This window comes from Bubalus kerabau, chromosome 21 (genome assembly GCF_029407905.1).
Source record: "Bubalus kerabau isolate K-KA32 ecotype Philippines breed swamp buffalo chromosome 21, PCC_UOA_SB_1v2, whole genome shotgun sequence".
In the NCBI taxonomy this organism is placed as follows: domain Eukaryota; kingdom Metazoa; phylum Chordata; class Mammalia; order Artiodactyla; family Bovidae; genus Bubalus; species Bubalus kerabau.
The window spans coordinates 46,202,012-46,221,290 of NC_073644.1; the positions used below are offsets into that span (position 1 = coordinate 46,202,012).

At 40.3% G+C, this 19,279-nt stretch overlaps 1 protein-coding gene across 3 annotated transcripts in view; it reads right to left on the reverse strand.

Moving 5' to 3' along the window:
• The window catches only part of SPIRE1 (spire type actin nucleation factor 1), a 176,806-nt gene extending 157,750 nt beyond the window's left edge, over positions 1 to 19,056 (reverse strand). Inside the window, exons 1-2 of one of the 3 annotated variants that reach the window (XM_055559163.1) lie at positions 18,565 to 19,056; positions 2,735 to 2,769 (exon numbers count right to left, since the gene is read on the reverse strand). In XM_055559163.1, the coding sequence (XP_055415138.1) occupies positions 2,735 to 2,769; positions 18,565 to 18,841 (312 nt within the window). In that variant the 5' untranslated portion in view covers positions 18,842 to 19,056. The remainder of the gene's footprint in view (positions 1 to 2,734; positions 2,770 to 18,564) is intronic. The other 2 variants (XM_055559166.1, XM_055559164.1) reach the window with 2 other exon arrangements.
• Positions 19,057 to 19,279: the final 223 nt, after the last annotated feature.

A 19,279-nucleotide genomic window follows, 5' to 3' on the forward strand; every position in this document is an offset into this window, starting at 1 on the left:
TTCTGGTACTGGCAGGCATCCACTCTCCCTTGGATCTCTCCCTCTCCACCTCTCTTCCGACCCCCTCTCTCTTTCCCCTTCTCTCTCCCCCAACTTCTTTCTCACTTTCTCTTCCCCTTTACTATCACTGCATGCATGCATGCATGCTCAGTCACTCAGTCATGTCTGACTCTTTGCGACCGCCATGGACTGCAACCCACCAGGCTCCTCTGTCCATAGGTTTATCCCAGCAAGAACACTAGAATGGGCTTGCCATTTCCTCCTTCAGGGGATCTTTACCACTAAGGCACAAGGGAAGCCCTTACTATCACTGTGTGTGTTAGTTGCTCAGTCGTGTCCAACTCTTTGCGACCCCATGGATTGGGGCCTGCCAAGCTCCTCAGTCCGTGGGATTTTCCAGGCAAGAATATTGCAGTGGGTTGCCATTCTTTTCTCCAGGGGATCTTCCTGACCCAGGGGATTGAACTTGGATCTCCCACATTGAACGTAGACTCTTTACCATCTGAGCCATCAGGGAAAACTACCATTACCAGCACCAAATGGACAATCTTCCCCAACCTAAAAAACACAACTTCCTACTTAAACTATCTCCTTCTTCACTGCTGCTGCTGCTAAGTCACTTCAGTCGTGTCCGACTCTGTGAGACCCCATAGATGGCAGCCCACCAGGCTCTCCCGTCCCTGGGATTCTCCAGGCAAGAACACTGGAGTGGGTTGCCATTTCTTCACTAGATTAAGTTTTTTTTAAAGTTCCCACTCCTCCTACTGCCCCTCCTTTTTATTATTTTAATTACCAAAGTAATACAAAGAGACTTTGTCACTTCAAAAAAATCTAAGTAATAAAGATAAATCGCCATCCAAACCCCAATATCTTCCCTAGAGGTAAAAACCACTGTTACTGTAAAAGATACTCCAAACTCACTTTGTAAACTAACTATCAGACCAAACTTCTCATTTTCTCATGATTTTCCCTCTTCAAATAGCTAGACCAAAAAAAAAAAAAAAAAGTTATGAAAAAGAGTTCTGTTTAGATTTCAATTCTTTTGATGATAAGTTATGGATCAAAGGATACAGCTATCATGTAGGAGATGACAGAGTGACATGCCTACACAAACAAGTGTGAAACAAAATGTTACAACCATGTTAATTTTATGGCAACAAAATATGAGACTTATGACTAGGCTTTGTATGTAAAGTCAGCACATTTCATTACCTAAATGCAGATCAATGCTGATTAATTTGTATCAATTTGATATCAATAAAAGTGTCTTCAGAGTTTATAAAACATTTTCACCCATATAATCTCTTCAAAATTTCACAACCCATGCGATTAATAGAAATTATCTTTAACACTTAATAAAGAAAGCCAAAATTATGAGAGAAAAAGAATTAGTTGCTCAAAATTACATAGCTAGAAAGATGCAAATCAGAAACCACAGACAGAACTTTTATTTTTTGACTCAAATCATATTCCACTCCTTCATATCACATTGAACAATACATCAAAAATTGTCACAATAAGGCTTCCCTGGTGGTCCAGTGGTTAAGAATCCGCCTGCCAATGCAGAGGACATAAATTAGATTCCTTGTCCAGGAGAGTCCACATGCTGCAGAGCAACTAAGCCCAAGCACCACAGCTACTGAGCCCAAGATCCCGTGCTTCACAATCATAGAAGTCACCACAATGAAATGCCCGTGACTACAACCAGAGAGTAGCCCCTGCTCACCGGACCTAGAGAAAGCCCTAGCACACAGCACTGAAGACTCAGCACAGCCAAAAATAAAACAAAAATAATTTTTTTAAAAAAAGCTGTCAGAAAACAAAAATACTAAGTTCTTGCATATTTTTTCTGCTAACCTGGAAGAAATTATGTCTACTTCTAAAGTTTAATAGAAAATATAAAACAAGTTGAATAACTTCTGAATGCAAAAAATAAAGTATTTTTGCTTGTTATACAATATAATCCCTTGGGAAGCTTGCATCTTACTTAAAATAACAATCAAAATTTAATAAAACTTACATCAACCTGTAGATGCATTATAAGATTAGAAAAATAACATCTTAAATTCTTAATTAGGTATTAACATAAGACCTAAAACTCCACATGTAATGATGTAACAGCTCCAGACAGAAAATACCTCCACATATACATAAATCATTGATGCTGCCCTCATACTTCAGCATTACCAGTGAAATTTCTGCAAGGGACATATGGAGCCACATGGAAATCCCTTAAATTTCACAAACTGAATTTTAAATTATTTTAAAAATAATAAACATACTTTTATACAAAGACAAAACATTTAATTCATCAGTAATGTTACTGAATGACTTCCTAAGTCCCTATTTTTTCCCACTCCAAAGTGACTCCACAGGAGTCCAACACATTTTAATGATTTATACGACACACTAGATCAGATTATTTTAAAAACTTACCCTATTTCTTGTTAAGGGGTCTGAATCTTAACTCCATTTCACAAACAACACAGGAAAATTTTTAAATTATAATAAAGCTTATCTTTATAACATACCTTGATATTTTAAATATATGGACATGATTAACTGATTTTTCTTTACATTTTACTCTTCCTAAATATAATAAATATATACCTGTTCTCAACACATCCTTATCAGAAGACCAAAACCCACAGTGAGATATTTCAGTACTCAAGATAGTATAAACAGAAGTGTAAAGCTGGGTTATTACTAAGAAATATTTTAACATTTCTCTTACCTCAGTTTCTGTACAATGTGAATATTCCACTTTACCTGTAATAAAAATACAAAAAGTTACTTTTCAGAGGATTTGGGGTGTTTTTTTTTAAATCACTGACAAAAAAATATCTGAGTTATTCTGACTATAGCTTCATTATGTCTGTGAAAATCTGTGCCACAAAAAGGTTCTAGTGTGACCAAATATTTTAGAAGTTCCTGCTCAGAGATTTAAGTTTAAAAAAGTTTCATTAGAGAATAATCAAGAAAAAGATGGAAAGAACACACTTAATTGTAATAAAATATAAAACATATTACACATATATAAAGAATTAAAACAAAAATACTTTTTCTTGCTTTCTTTACTTTAAAGGCATTTAAAAGCTACCATTTAAAACGCTTTTAAGAAAAGTCTTTAAAAGACTCTTGGTGTCTTCCCTAAATACATTTCTAGTTTAAAGGTACAGTGATCATTTCAATTAAGGCAGAAATGTTTTAAATTCTTATTTAACATATAACAGTAGTTTTTCTATAATATATAGACACAACACTATAACTAATTTATCAATGCTCCCAATAGAAGATCAACTAAAGAATAACCAGACTGAATAGTATTTTGCCGTACTAACATTAATATTTTCTCATCACGGAGACATAATACCAGAGAGCACATATAGTTATGTATTTCTGTTAACTTGGGTGGTTAAAACATAAAGTTATTTTAAAGGAGAACCATTCATGAAAATGTTTGAACAAAAAGAGTAAATAGCATATATTTACATTGGATAGTAAAAAACTTAATTTTCCCAGTCTACACGTCTTAAATCTCATCGTCCTAAGTTCAAATACACATTTATCTCGACCTCTTTCCCTCCCCTCCTCACTCACTCCTCCTCTTCTCCAGCCCAGGACCCCTACACCTACCCTATAGGGAATGTTCATCAGTCTGATTTATATACCTTAGAGTCTACAATGATACTGCTGGCTCTGTGAGCTCACCAGTGAGTAAGACCAGCTGACAGCCTCACAGAGCTAACACTCCAATGTCTGTCCCCGCTCCAACACCAAACCCTCCCAACCTATTCTGTGGCACCAGAGGAACCAAATATAACAGCCTGTTCTGAAATGAAAGGTCTGATAATACGCTTTGCTAACTATCAAGAGTGTTATTTTTTTCTTTCTATTTAGCAACCTTAATAACTAAACTTTATATTATCTCATAGAACAAGTATCATTAAATGACAAGTATTTTCCACTGAAAATAATTACTTCAGTTTCAGCATATTTTCAACAAAAGTCAAAAATTATCTTTGTCTACCTCACGTAATTTGGCAACACTCAAAGTCTGCATAGCCCAGAGGTTTCCCTTCTGTGCAGATTCTAGCTGAAGGGTAGCGGCTGTTCAGCATGCTGCCTCCAGAGGAGTTCTGAGGGGGACTGCAAGTAGGAGCCCGGGACCACTCAACGATATTTCCACTGGCACGGAAGGGACGGGCCCTGTGGAGGCCACACTTCTGACACTCCTGTGCTGGGATGAGATGACCAGAGTTGTGGTTCTTTTTATGTACAGTGTGGATTTGGGTTACAAAAATTCCCCTTGTGACATTAATCCAGACAGTAACTGTCTAAATTTCATGAGACCTCACAGCACTATACCACTTTCTTCAAGAACAAGGAGAACTTGGAGGGGAATCAAAATTGACAGCAAATCATAAAACAAAGTCAACTGGCAAGTGTGTTCTCGTACTTCCTATCAATATATTCTCCTAAATATATTCTCCTAAAAGTCTCCTCCCCACGGTGGCCTCTGCTCAAGGCCGAGACCCTCCTAGCCAAGAGGCACGTCCTTTAGACACAGCACCCTAAACTGCCATCCAGATCATCTGCCCCAGTGAGTTACCTATCCTCTATCAGGACTGAGTATATCTGATTTACACTACGAAAACTACCTAGACAAAATCTCACTATTTAAATTTTACTCCATATATACACTTTTATGAGTATTTTATGAATAACATACTAAGTTCTTCAAATGCAAATAGAATCAAAACGATTCTTAATCGTGAAAGGAGGTCAGAGTTAGGGAGCAACTATCATTAGAGAATTTTTAAACAGATTTTCATCATTTCCCACCAATACAACTTAATTTTAAACACATCAGACAACAGAATGAACTAAGTGTTTCATCGAAACTACTTCTTGTCTTACAGTTCCCAAATGAAATTTGCCCAGTTCAGGGCAAAAAGTTGTACTTACATTCTTTTTTACTATTAATGTAAATAAGCTCCCCAATACTCTCCCAAGGATTTAAACAGGCTAAATTAAAGTGTGAATAAGTGACTATCAAGTTAGAAAGTGATAAAGTGAAAGAAAGCTAAGTTCAAGAATATTATATGATTTTTCAATTTAAAGCTAGTATACATGGTGGTCAAACACTAATTAACTTTCTCTGACATTCTGCTAAACTCTTCTCAGACCCTTATAATCTATACTAAAACCCTAGTGCAAGACCTAAGGCAACTAAGATCTAATTACAATATGAAAAACACCAGATTTTTTTCAAACTCAAGAATCACTTTACAGACTCCAAATATACATATTTACTTAAGACTGTTTTAGTGGTTCTTTATCAATCTGGAATCAAAGTATCTTGAAACATTCATCTTTTTATAAAAGGAAGAAATGACTCAGTTAAAATATATGTGCAATATATATGTTGACAAAATACCCTCACATAAATTTCCTCATTTGATTCTCCTAACAATTTTGTAAGAAGGGCTGGACATATATTATTTCCCCTTTACAGACAAAGAAATAGGGTCAGAGGGGTAATATGGATTGCCTGAGGTTAGAACTAAGTGACAGTCTCTAGACCAAGAATCAAAACACATCTTCTACAGGCAACTCTTTATGTTCTTACCACAATACCATGTGACATTAAACAGCTGATTTGCAACCTTTTGGAAGAGCTAAGGAACTTGATAGGAATCAACATGACTCCGTAAGAAAAATATTTTTTCTGGGCCAACTTAGTTTCCAGCAAGAGTTAAGTCACCATCTTCCCACCCCTTCCTGTGCATCCCACCCTCCCCACCCCGTAAGCACCCAGGCGGTAAGCCCGAGAGCCTCCCAAGATTCCTTCCTTCTTCCCACTGCCATGTCAAAAGCTAAATAGCCATGTGCCATTCTATTTTTTAAATCACCCTCAGACTCTTTCTCCCTATTTCATTACCTCTGGTCTGAAGAGCCATAATACTCCTAACTGGTTTGGTAACTTAGAGGCTGCTAAGACCTAATGATAGTATGAAATGGCCAGTGGTGTCTCTGCCCTCAGCTTACTCAGTTCAATCCATCTTCTACAAAGTTTATCTTCCCAAACAGAGGAGTCTGCTTACATCATTTTCCTGCTTAAAATGCTTCTGTAACTATCCAACACCTATACAGACTATAAATACAAACTCAGTCGTGATGCACAAAAAGGCCTTCATCACCTGAGCCCTCCCACATACCTTTCTAGCTGATCTCCTCGTCCACCCTTCCCACATACATCCGACGCTCCAGGCACAGTGGACACCCACTGCAGAGAGGACAGACAGGTTCAGTCTCATGTGCCAACTCCAAACAATTGGCAGTGACTGCCTGAGGCACCCTGCTGAGAACTGAAGATACTTATATTTAGCAGCAAAAATGTACTGAATGATTACGCAGCGCCTGCTTTTGGTATAGGGACGTGGGTGTCACACACATGCCATACCACAACTCGTGTACTATTGCTCTCGGACAGTTCTCCCACGTTTCTAAGCCTCTGTGCTGACTGCTGCTTCTGCTGAGCATGCTCTTCTCCTGGGATCCCACTGCTCAGATCAGAACCCATCAACAGAGATCCCCTGTGAAACCTGCCTGATGTCACACCAGCAGAGTCAGTCCCTCTCTCCCTGGACTCACACAGCTTTCTGTATGTCTCTATTATTTGGAATCATTAGACTGTAAGTGTTAATTTATGCTCCTGTGACCTTCTTGAAGGTATGAGTGCACTTCCTTTCCCTCTGTATCTTCAACATTTAGTCCAGTACACTTAGAAGACACCCAAGTACTGGTGAAACGAATACATGAAGACATGAATGGGGATTCCTCTAACATGCTATTTCACTAAAATCCAGGAAGATATGGCAAAGCCAGGACCAGACAACCTATGGGGACTGTCACTGGCATTCTACCACTACTCATCATATATTTCCATATATATCTATATCTCTCAGAAATATGAACTACTAAGGGAGTATACTAGATAGGAATTTGACTTCCAATTAGATTAGTCAGCGGAGAAAATGGGAAATACAAGGGGAAAAAACTGACTCAATTTCTTTAAAAAGTGCTCTAGCACAAGTAATATAAAAACATCTAAGAGTCAGTTTTCAGAAGCTAAATATGGACCACTAAATCTTATTATTATTAGGGATACAGCCTGTCCATATACTTGACACTAGTCAAATCCTTATTATATTTACACTAATGCCACTGCAAGGGGCCTGGGTTTGATAGCTCAATTGGTAAAGAATCCGCCTGCAATGCAGGAGCCCCAGGTTCAATTCCAGGGTCGGGAAGATCCGGGGGCAAAGGTATAGACTACCCACTCCAGTATTCTTGGGCTTCACTTGTGGCTCAGCTGGTAAAGAATCTGCCCACAATGTGGGAAACCTGGGTTCGATCCCTAGATTGGGAAGATCCCCTGGAGAAGAGAAAGGCTAGCTACCCACTCCAGTATTCTGGCCTGGAGAATTTCATGGACTATATATATAGTCCATAGGGCCGCAAAGAGTTGGACACGACTGAGCAACTTTCACTCCCTTTATTTTTAATTTATTTTAATTGGAGGCTAATTATTTTACAATATTGTGGTGGTTTTTGCCATACATTGACATGAATCAGCCATGGATGCACATGTGTTCCCCATACTGACCCTCCCTCCCCATCCCATCCCTCAGGGTCATCCCAGTGCACCAGCCCTGAGCAACCTGTCTCATGCATCAAACCTGGACTGGCGATCTATTTCATATATGATAATATACATGTTTCATTGCTATTCTCTCAAATCATCCCACCCTCGCCTTCTCCCACAGAGTCCAAAAGTCTGTTCTTTACATCTGTGTCTCTGTTGCTGTCTCGCATATAGGGTCATCGCTATCATCTTTCTAAATTCCATATACATGCATTAGTATACTGTATTGGTATTTTTCTGACTTACTTCGCTCTGTATAATAGGCTCCAGTTTCATCCACCTCATTAGAACTGATTCAAATGCATTCTTTTAAATATCTGTATAATAGGCTCCAGTTTCATCCACCTCATTAGAACTGATTCAAATGCATTCTTTTAAATAGCTGAGTAATATTCCATTGTGTATATGTACCACAACTTTCTTATCCATTCATCTGCTGCTGGACATCTAGGTTGCTTCCATGTCCTGACTATTGTAAACAGTGCTGCGATGAACATTGGGGTACACGTGTCTTTTTCAATTCTGGTTTCCTCGGAAAATATGCCCAGCAGTGGGACTGCTGGGTCATATGGCAGTTTTATTTCCAGTTTTTTAAGGAATCTCCACACTGTTCTCCATAGTGGCTGCACTAGTTTGCATTCCCACCAACAGTGTAAGAGGGTTCCTTTTCCTCCACACCCTCTCCAGCATTTATTGTTAGACTTTTTGATAGCAGCCATTCTGACCAGCGTGAGATGGTACCTCATTGTGGTTTTGATTTGCATTTCTCTGATAATGAGTGATGTTGAGCATCTTTTCATGTGTTTGTTAGCCATCTGTATGTCTTCTTTGGAGAAATGTCTGTTTAGTTCTTTGGCCCATTTTTTGATTGGGTTGCTTATTTTTCTGGAATTGAGCTGCAGGAGTTGCTTGCATATTTTTGAGATTAATTCTTTGTCAGTTGCTTTGTTAGCTCTTATTTTCTTCCATTCTGAAGGCTGTCTTTTCACCTTGCTTATAGTTTCCTTCGTTGTGCAGAAGCTTTTAAGTTTAATTAGGTCCCATTTGTTTATTTTTGCTTTCATTTCCATTACTCTGGGAGGTGGGTCATAGAGGATCCTGCTATGATTTACGTCAGAGAGTGTTTTGCCTATGTTTTCCTCTAGGAGTTTTATAGTTTCTGGTCTTACATTTAGATCTTTAATCCATTTTGAGTTTATTTTTGTGTATGGTGTTAGAAAGTGTTGTAGTTTCATTCTTTTACAAGTGGTTGACCAGTTTTCCCAGCACCACTTATTAAAGAGATTGTCTTTTCTCCATTGTATATTCTTGCCTCCTTTGTCAAAGAAAAGGTGTCCATAGATGCGTGGGTTTATCTCTGGGCTTTCTATTTTGTTCCATTGATCTATGTTTCTATCTTTGTGCCAGTACCATACTGTCTTGATGGCTGTTGCTTTATAGTAGAGCCTGAAGTCAGGCAGGTTGATTCCTCCAGTTCCATTCTTCTTTCTCAATATTGCTTTGGCTATTTGAGGTTTTTTGTATTATAAAGTGTGAAATTATTTGTTCTAGTTCTCTGAAAAATAGCATTGATAGCTTGATAGGGATTGCACTGAATCTATAGATTGCTTTTACTCCAGAGAACTACAATCCCAAAGGCTGAATGGTGAGGCCAAATAAATAAAGAAAATTACTGATTTTAAAAATCAGTATATTAAATGTAAATAAAATACACAATCCAACTTAAATTACGTATGATTACATTAGATAAAAAACAAATCCAAACTATATCCTCCTTGTAAAAGACACACCTTAAATGTAAGAACATTAAAAAGTGATAGTGAAATAATGGAAAAGGAACACACTGAGTATATTTTAGTCAAAGAAAGCCAATGTAACTGTACACACGTTAACTATAAACACACAGACTAACAGATCAATCTACCAAGAAGTTATCACAACTCTAAATTTTAATGCACCTAAAAATACAGTCTCAATAGAAATAAAAATAATCCATGGACAGAATAATCCATGGATCAAAGTAGAAATTACAATGAAAATCTGAAAAATACTTGAACTTAATAATAAAAGTGTGATGATATACCAAAACTTCTAGGAGAATGATGTCAGAAAAAGTGAAAAACTTCTATTCATCAAAACACAACACTAACAAGGTGAAACGGAAAGTCACAGAGCTGGAGAAGGTACACTTAGCTAGCAAATGGCTGGAATCCAGAGTACACAAAAATCAGAACATATGAAAAGAAGAAGACACAAAAAACGTAACGTAAGTAGATTAGCAGTTACCAGGGGCTTAAAAAGGGAAGAATGGACAATTATTGTTTAACGGTTACAGTTTCAGTTTGGGTGATGAAAAATTTTGGAAACAGATGGTGGTGATGATTGTAAAACACTGTGAATGTAATTAATCCCAGTAAGTTAGTTATAACCTTAACTTTATATGAAAAAAAAAAACCTTAACTATATATGAAAAAAACCTGGGACTTCCCTGGCAGTCCAATGGTTAAGACTCTACCTTCCAAAGGAGCAGTGAGCACAGGTTCAATTTCTGATTGGGGAACTAAGTTTCACATGCAGAGAGGTGGGTGAGACCAAATATTAAATAATAATAATAATAATAGAAAAATGGTCAAAAGACCTGAACAGGAGCTTCATAAAAGTCCCTTTTCATCCTTATGAAAAATAAACATAAAAAAGCACTCAACCTGACTAGCCATCAGATAAATGAAAATTCAAACCATTAGAAGATTTAAAAGATACGTACAACCCAAATAGCTACACTTCTCATTTGTTAACCACATTTCCAAGTATTAGGGTGGATGCAGAGCGACAGATACACTGCTAGTAAGAAAGGTAAACACAAACCAGCACTTTGTAAAACTGCTTGGGCACATCTACCAAAACTCAAGAGACACATGCAAACAACCCAGCAAGTCTACTAGACACACACCTAACAGAAGTACATACAGATATTCAGAAGAGTTCATAGCAATGCTATCTGAAATAGCCAAAAACTCCAAACAATTCATATGTCTATCAGCAACAGAACGGGTATATCAACTTTGGTATTTTCATACAACTGAATACTGTACAGCAATAAAAACAATGTAAAGCAACATGCAACAACAAATAATTTATCTAACAAGATGTTGAACAAAAGCAGCCAGCCAGCCACACACACACACACACACACATATCACAAAATGTAAGATTACACACAAATAAAGAGTTCACAAGCAAGCAAGTCCAAGGTATGGTGATAAATTAAGACACTGATTATATGTGGAGAGCTACTCGCAATATTCTTTTGTTCTTAATCAGGTTAGTATTTACAAGACTGTGTCATTAATGATTTGTGCACTTTTCTGTATGTATACTGACTTTCAAAAAAAAAAAAGAAAATAAGTTTTGAGGAAGAAATGTCAAATTAGATTTTTAGACGGGAGAGGAGTAGTAAATAGTTTAATTATTTTCAAATAGACACAACACATACCAAAGAGTCTTTAATAGATTCTGATTACCAGCCTATCATCACTAAAACCAAGAACGGCTTTGAACTCTAGAGCACCTAGGTGACACCTGCTCAAATTGCATAAAAATCTGGTATAACATTTTCTTGATGTATTTTCTTTGTATAATGAGGACAGTGTAAGCAGCAAAATAGCATGTCTATTTCAAATCAATAGAATCCCAGTTAGATATTGCCCTGAGAACAGCAGAGTCTGGACCAGATAAGTTGAATAAACTCAAAAGCCATGCAAGAAAAAAAAAATCTTGTCTAGTCCTGACCTTATTATACTGCCACTCAAAAATAATTACCCAAAAATAATTATATAGAAGTTAGAAGTAGGGAAAACATTACTACCTTTCCTAATAAACTTGCACTACTATTTATATATATCAGTATTTTTCTAGTCTGTAAGTAATCAAGATCCCATGTAATGGTGTAAAGTATGTAGACAACACCAAAAACCATTTTGCCCAATGATATTTCGTTTTCATCTCTTTTGTTTGGTTTAAGACATCAGGATGAGTACATTTTATCTGCATGCTGCATTTCAGAGCTGTAATGAAGACAATGTTCACAAAACAGGGAACTACCTCGCATCTGGTAGCTGTGCTACCAGTCACCATTCTGCATGGTTCTGCTGCTGCTTCGGGGACACCTCTAGCCCAGAGATGCAAGAAGGATGTCCCCAAGATTTATCCCAAACCAGTTCTTGAGCATCCAAGTATCTCAGTTAATCCAAACTTGACCCCAGGCCACATTTCACTGACCTCCCATCAGGTCTAGTCCATCCAAGTTTGTACCCCAATACAGGCTCCTCTGGCTTCAGCTCCCAGGTATCGCTGGCTTACGATAAACAGCTTGGGCAGACTGCTCTCTGAACCTTCCTATTCAACTTGGCTCTGTGGTATTTAGTAAACAACTGCTGAACACAGGAATGAATATACAGGCAGACAGTGGTGCAAGTCAGTAAAGGCGAGGTACCAGACAGAGATGCTTTTCAAATCTAACGAAATCTGAACAACAAAAGTAATGAAGCCTTTTACCACTTCATTCTTCTGTATTAAAAATAAAACAACCTCAGTAGCAACGGGGACACCACCCCTGAGCTCCTTGGAGATACATCTGATTCCAGGGCTGGGGCAGAAAATATATAGGATAAGCCCTGAAACACTGTGTAGTGCAGAAAGTAAGTGCTTAACACAAGAGGGAGGGGCACAGAGGGACACAGGAGCCAACGTGAAGGAACCTCCAATGGCCACAGTTGGAACAACTGGAGCAACAAAAGAAATAACCTGGTAACAAAGTATAAAATATACAAGATTCCAGACTTAATAAATGATAGAATAAATAAGCAAACAGGAAGAAGAGTCAAATCTTCCTTACAAAAGAATTTCAAAAAATACTAAGTAAATATTCACCACTTCAGAAGGAGGCCCCAGTGAATGCAGCTTAAAGGTTAAAATATAGAAAAGGCAAAAACAGTAAAAATTTTAGTGGAGAAGCCTGGCAAACAAGGTTCACATTGCTAGAGGTGTTGTCTGGACACCACATGCCCAAGTCCGATGTGACAAGGGGAGCCCTGCCCCTTCCTAGTACTCTCTGCACAAGTGCAAAACGTCAGTCCAGTCAAGAAAACATCAGGCAAACCTAAACAGAAGGACATTCTGCAAAACCCCCAGCCAACCCTCCTCAAGACTGTGAAGGTCATGAGAAACAAGGCAAGTCTAAGAAACTGCCACAGAGCAGAAGAGACTAGTGAGCCATAACGACTAAATGCACTCAGCTGTCCTGGGCGGGACTGTGGAACAGAAAAATGACACGAATGGAAAACTAGCGAAATCCAAATGAAATCTGGAGTTTAGTTAACAGTAATATGCTAATGGTTAGTTTTGACAAATGTACCCAGAAATATAAGATGTTAACAAGGAGGGAACAGGGTAAGAGGCACACAGGAACCCTCTGCACTATCTGTACAACTTTTCTTCTAAAATTATCTTGTTTTTTAAATTACTTAAAAAAAATTACATTTGGCAATTTGGCAACAGGGATATCTTCCTCATAGTTTTAAACAAGTACTGGATCTGGGAGAGGGAAGTTTCCTTTTTTCTACTTAGCCAACAGGAAGCAAATGGAAAATACCATACGACTCAGTGACACTACTGTGAAGGTGGGATGGGAACTGTTGCCATTGTGCAGAAATTGAGTAGGAACGTGATTTCGAGTTTACAGACAAGACAGGCAGAGTGCAACTCACTGTCTCTTATCAACCCACAGTCCTTGGCAGATCAATGATTTTTTTCCTTCTAAACTTAGTCAAAAACTCTTAGTAAAACAAAGAGCTTCCCCACACTTCCCCACACTTACTTAGGAACCAGTATCTATATATGACTAATACTTGCCCACCCTCTGCATGAGGCATAAATACAGATATAAAACCACAAACCAATTATTTCCAGACCTTAACGTTAGTCGCTCAGTGGTGTCCGACTCTCTGCGAGCCCATGGACTGTAGACCGGCAGGCTCCTCTGTCCATGTAATTGTCCAGGCAAGAATACTGGAGTGGGTTGCCATTCTCTTTTCCAGGGGATTTTCCTGACTTAAGGATAAAACTCGGGTCTCCTGCATTGCAGGCAGGTTCTTTATCTAAATCTAAGCCACATCGGGCTCTCATTATTCCAAAATCTCTTCCAAAAGTGTCTGTGGCCACTCTCACAAGACCCAAGTGGAAGGTTGTGTGTGTGTGTGTGTGTGTGTGTGTGTGTGTGTGGGCTCAGTCATGATAAACTCTGTGACTTATGGAATGTAGCCTCTGTCTATGGGATTTTGGTTGTTGAAAAGTAAACTGGAGCCAACGATGATAGCAATCTTAACTGATTACAGCTAAAATATCTTAATCTTGCAAACAATCATCTCAACACATGGTTAAAACCCCTTCCAGAGGCCTGGAAGGGGACTGTGTGAGAAGCAGGTTCCAAGTTCAGCTGTGTTAGCTTCATGGTAAACTGGTCACTCTGTTTGTTCTATTTTCTCCTCTATAATGACTAAACCGTTTACATCACCCATGGAAACTTGAACATCACGTGCACAAGTCTTGTATTGTAGAAAGGACTCAATGCATGTTTTTAAAATTGAATTTAGACCACGTATCTGGACATATTGTTCAAATATAATAATTCTTATCTGTTGATATAAATGACAAGGTATTTCACGAACCCATAACACTGTCATTCACCCCTGACCTCTACCCTGGTCACATACGTCTCAAGTATTCCTTTCATTTAACAATAAGGATGCGTACACTCAAGAAAAAATATCAAGAGTAAAAAAAATTAATGTTTTAAAACATGTTTTCACTACTTTGACCTTTCACTACTTTTCACTACTTTGACAAAAATTAATGTTTTTAAACATGTTTTCACTACTGTCTCTCTTTAAATTCAAAAAGGATATTATTCAATACCCACCAAATGGCATGAACCCTGCTGAGAAGCCTCACTGATCACATCTCTTCTCAAATTCCAAACAAAGCCCCAGTGGCCCCTACATCAAGTGATGTCTTTAATAATATGCATTCCACTGCTCTTCCTGGGAAAACCTATTACCAATCTTACCATTATTTTAAACCAAGATGTGCTCATAATTTTGAAAGTGTTCTTTATATATCTAAAGCTAAATGTACATCAAAAATTTTGAAACCAAATCTGAAACAAGTATTTTCATCAGATGGATATTTAAGATCCACAGGGCTGCTAAGATCATACAGCAGTTCTCAGTTCTAGAACTACTGTTAATAACTCCTGTGGATCCCAGGAAAAACACATTCTACTCTAGCGGAGCCGGGAATACAACCTAAATCCTATCAATGACTACTCTCTAAAGAACGGGTATATTAAAACTTGTCTGAAGGTCAGTCAAGTGCACCGGTGATAACAGATTGTGTATCAGGAGCCTGAGTGAATGTCTAACTTCTGAATTAATGATGTGAATGAAAACTTCATCAACATGTATATAAGAAATTTTTACCAGGCAGTAAGGTCTTTTTATGACTACAAACACATAAACACTGGGGAAAATTAAAATTTTAAGTAAGCCACCTAAGATAAATCACATACCCTCTTGATTCTAACCAACAAATCACCTTTCTGTCATCACAGAAATACTTCATAAACATACTACCCATTTTAAGATCCTGATTCATAATATAATTTTCTCCCTCTTAAAATATTCTCTAAAGAACTAATTTTTCCTTCTTCTTTAATCTCCTTCAGCCCTATCATGGACACATTAGTAAATGACTTAAAGTTACATCTGAATGCTAAATAAAATTATCTATTCTTGTTTCCTTCTAATATTGGTTTCATTTCCATGCCTCCTACATTTTTCTATTTCTCTTACAATGCATTTCTAACTTTTTAATTCAACCCAAATGGGGATATTCTGTATGTACTGATACTATTAAAAGAAAACAAGGACTAAATTCAATTACTGCTGCTATATTCAATTCCAAAACCAGTCAAGAATTAATGGGAAGTGCTATTTCTTTCTATGGGACTAAACGGAGTGACACTGCTGATAGTGGTAAGAACCAACTATTCAACAACGGCAGAGAACAGTGACCAGCAGAAAGATTCCCCACAAATACCACCTGTCACCTCCCAGACCAGGGGTTCTCAACCAGGGACAGATGGCCAAGCCTGGAGACTTCAGCTGGGAGAGGGGGCAGGTGATGACCAGCAATCTGGTGGGCAGACACCAGGGATGATGCTCAACACCCTACACAGGCACAGGAGAGCGCCCACAACAAAGAGCTATTCAGTCAAAAATGTCAGTGCATAGGCTAAGAATCCATAAACTCGACATGTGTTCCAACTCCGGGTAAAACAATACAGAAGTACCATGGTGCTGTGAAAGGACCACAAGATCAGGGGAGGGAGGGAACTAAATTTTACTGAGTATTTGCTACCTATCAAGCCTTGCATTAGGCACTTTACACATACCATCTCATTTAAACCTCCATCCCATGGGAGAAAAGTGATCTATTCTCATTTTACAGATGAGAAGGTTGAACTCAGGGAAATTAAGGAACTTATTCAAGGTCACTCATCCAGAAATGGAAGGAATCATGATTCCAAATCAAACCAAATCTGTTCCTTTCCACAAAGGCTAGAGGTTAAAAGACCAGGATTTGATTCAGAGTTACCAATATTAATTTGAGCACATCACTTAACTTCCTCAACCTGCATTTAGAAAGTAAGTTAATGGATAACATCTGAAAATACAAATGCTGTCAAATCCCAACAATTATGTTGAACATCTTATAACAAAAAACAAAGTGCTTCTTAGAATGGAAGTTCATGATTACCATTTCTCCTTAAAAACAGAATTTATACAAGGGTGCAGAGTACCAAGTTGTACAGCGTTTTTAAGAATCAAGAGTAAACGTTCAGAAGATATGGTGCTGTCCACCACCACACAACTACTCTTAATACTAGAAAGAAAGAAATTATCTAATATAAACAATATTTTTGTATGAACTTCCCAGATTTTCAATCAACTGACCCAAAAAGCTCAAGACCATTTCAGCAACTTTGATGGGGCTCTCTCCACAACAGAGGAGGAAAAGGATGGATTACAAGTCCAATACTGCTGTTGTGGGAAACAACTCTGCCATTCTCTCCAGAGAGCCAGAATGTATTACAAGAGATCAATACATTATCATTCATACCAATGATGAAAAATGTAAATCATTCCAACATAAGGTTATGGCTTTTTAAAAACCTACCACCAGAATCCATCAATCTTTGACAACTAAACTACTGGTAGGTTCACAAACACAACTTGAAATCTGGGATTAAATTCAAGAATAATGTAAACAAAAAGAAGTTTGTTCTTTCTAGAAGTCATCACAACTAAAGTGACTTCTAAAGGCAGGTTGCACACAAACACTTTTCCCCTTGAAATCTTGGATCTCCAGGCATGGTTTTGCTGTATTTTATAAAAGTATATTTTCACATCATATTAATACACTGTAAATAAATTATAACTGCAACTATTTCCCACTAATATTGTCCAAGTTTAAAAGCAATAGACACATCAAATAAACTAAAAATTTGTTTGAAATAATTTCAAAACAATCACTAAAAGACTGGCTTTAAATAAAATTCTAAAAATCTGTTTACCCAACACCAAATATAAATAATAAATGTTCTGTTGGAATTGACAGAACTGATAACACACTCTTTTGACTGTTCTCTATTTTAATCAATTAAATAAGGATTTTCATTAAAACTATTCTGAAGCACATCTTTCACTTTAAGCATTCTGATACTTTCATCAACTTTCTAAAACAAAGAGTAGATTTTTTAAATGTTTTTAACATATTTGTCTCTCAGAAGACTGAATTAGACAAAAACTAATAGAAAAAACCTATTACCAATCTCTTTAACATCGACAGATATTTGGGTAAACTGCAGCTATATGCTGATGGGCAGGTGATAATCCCAAATAATTTACATTGGATAATAACCTAAGTAAAACCCATTCTATCTGACATCCCGTCAACTTTTTACTTTACAAGCCTGTTTTTTATTACAATAAATGTTAACGTACAGAGAAATCGTATTATATTCTGTGTTTTTAACCAGTCTCTTCATTTCTCCCCAAATAGCAGAATTCTCCTCAGGGCTCATTTCTTTACATTTCCAACCGAGGGAATATCGCTGCCCATCTCTGAAAAGCATGATCTGCTGACAGCTCCCCGCGAAGACACAGCGGCCGGGGACCAGGTGCGGGCGAACCTGGGCAGCGCCCAGCGCATCCAACCTGGCTTCGGCCGCGAGCCGCACGAGCGCGTCCCACGACTGACCCCGCTCCTCCCCGCCCGGCCGCCGGCTGGTCGCCCCGACAGGCCGCAAACTGACCCTCAGACCCACGTCCCCCTCCCGGGGCAGCCGCCAGACCCTCGCCCACGCACCCACCCACTCCGGCGGCGCTTGGCCGCAGACCTGGCTCGCGTCCCCGGCCTCCCGGGGCGGGGGAGGGAGCGCTGGGGGGAAGGGCCCGGGGCGCGGCGGGGGTCCTCCGCGGGAGATGGGGGGCCGCGGTGGGGGAAGGGCCCGGGGCCTCGGCCAAGGTCCTCCAGTGGGAGACAGAAGGCTGGGGTAGGGGAGGGTCCTGGTGGGGCCGGCGCCCGGGGGAGGGTCCTCCGTGGACCGTGGGAAATGGGGGCGCGAGGCGGAAGGGTCCGGGGTCCAGAGCTCGGGACTGAGGGTCGCGAACGGTGGGGAAAGGGCCTGCGGCGGGGCCTCCTGCGGGCGAAGCGGGTCGCGGGGGAAGGCTCACCCGCGTCGCCGGTGGCGGGCGCCAAGGTGACGGCGCCGTCCCTCCACAGGCGGATCTGCGCGGCCGAGCGCACCCGGCGGCGGGTCTGGCGGCGGCCGGCGTCCGCGGCGCGCAGGGAGCCGCAGCACTGGTAGCACACGGCCCACGCCTGCTCCTCGTTGATGGGCTGATTGTAGAGCCGCAGGATCTCCTCCAGGCTCAGCGCGTCCTGCGAGCCCGCGGCCGCCCCGGCGTCCGGAGGCCCCTCGCCGCCCTCCGGGCCGACAGGCTGAGCCATCCCGCGGGTCGCGCCGCGCTCCGGGCGCCGCGTCTCCTCAGCTGTAGAGCATCGTCTCTGCGCGCCACCGCCGCCTCATCCCCGGAACCCCGCCCCGCGTGCCGCGCGCGCCGCCGCGGGGACAGGGCGGAGACCAGGCCGGGACCGGGCTGCAGAATGAGCTGGGGGAGGGCCGAGGGACTAGGCGTGGGCCCGCGCGCCTGACGAGACCACCGCCAGCCGGTAGCGGCGCAATGGCGTCCGCGGCCCCGCCCCGCGGCGCACAGCCTTGGGGTTCGCCCCGCCCTCCAAGCCCCACCCCAGGGGCGAGCCCCGCCCAGAACCCCGCCTCCATGGGCTGCCTGGCTCCGCCCCGCCTCTGTCCCGGGTTCTCCGCGTCCTCCGAGCCCCGCCCCCAGGTTGGCCCCGCCGCCAGGAGTCGCCCCTCGCCTGCAGCCG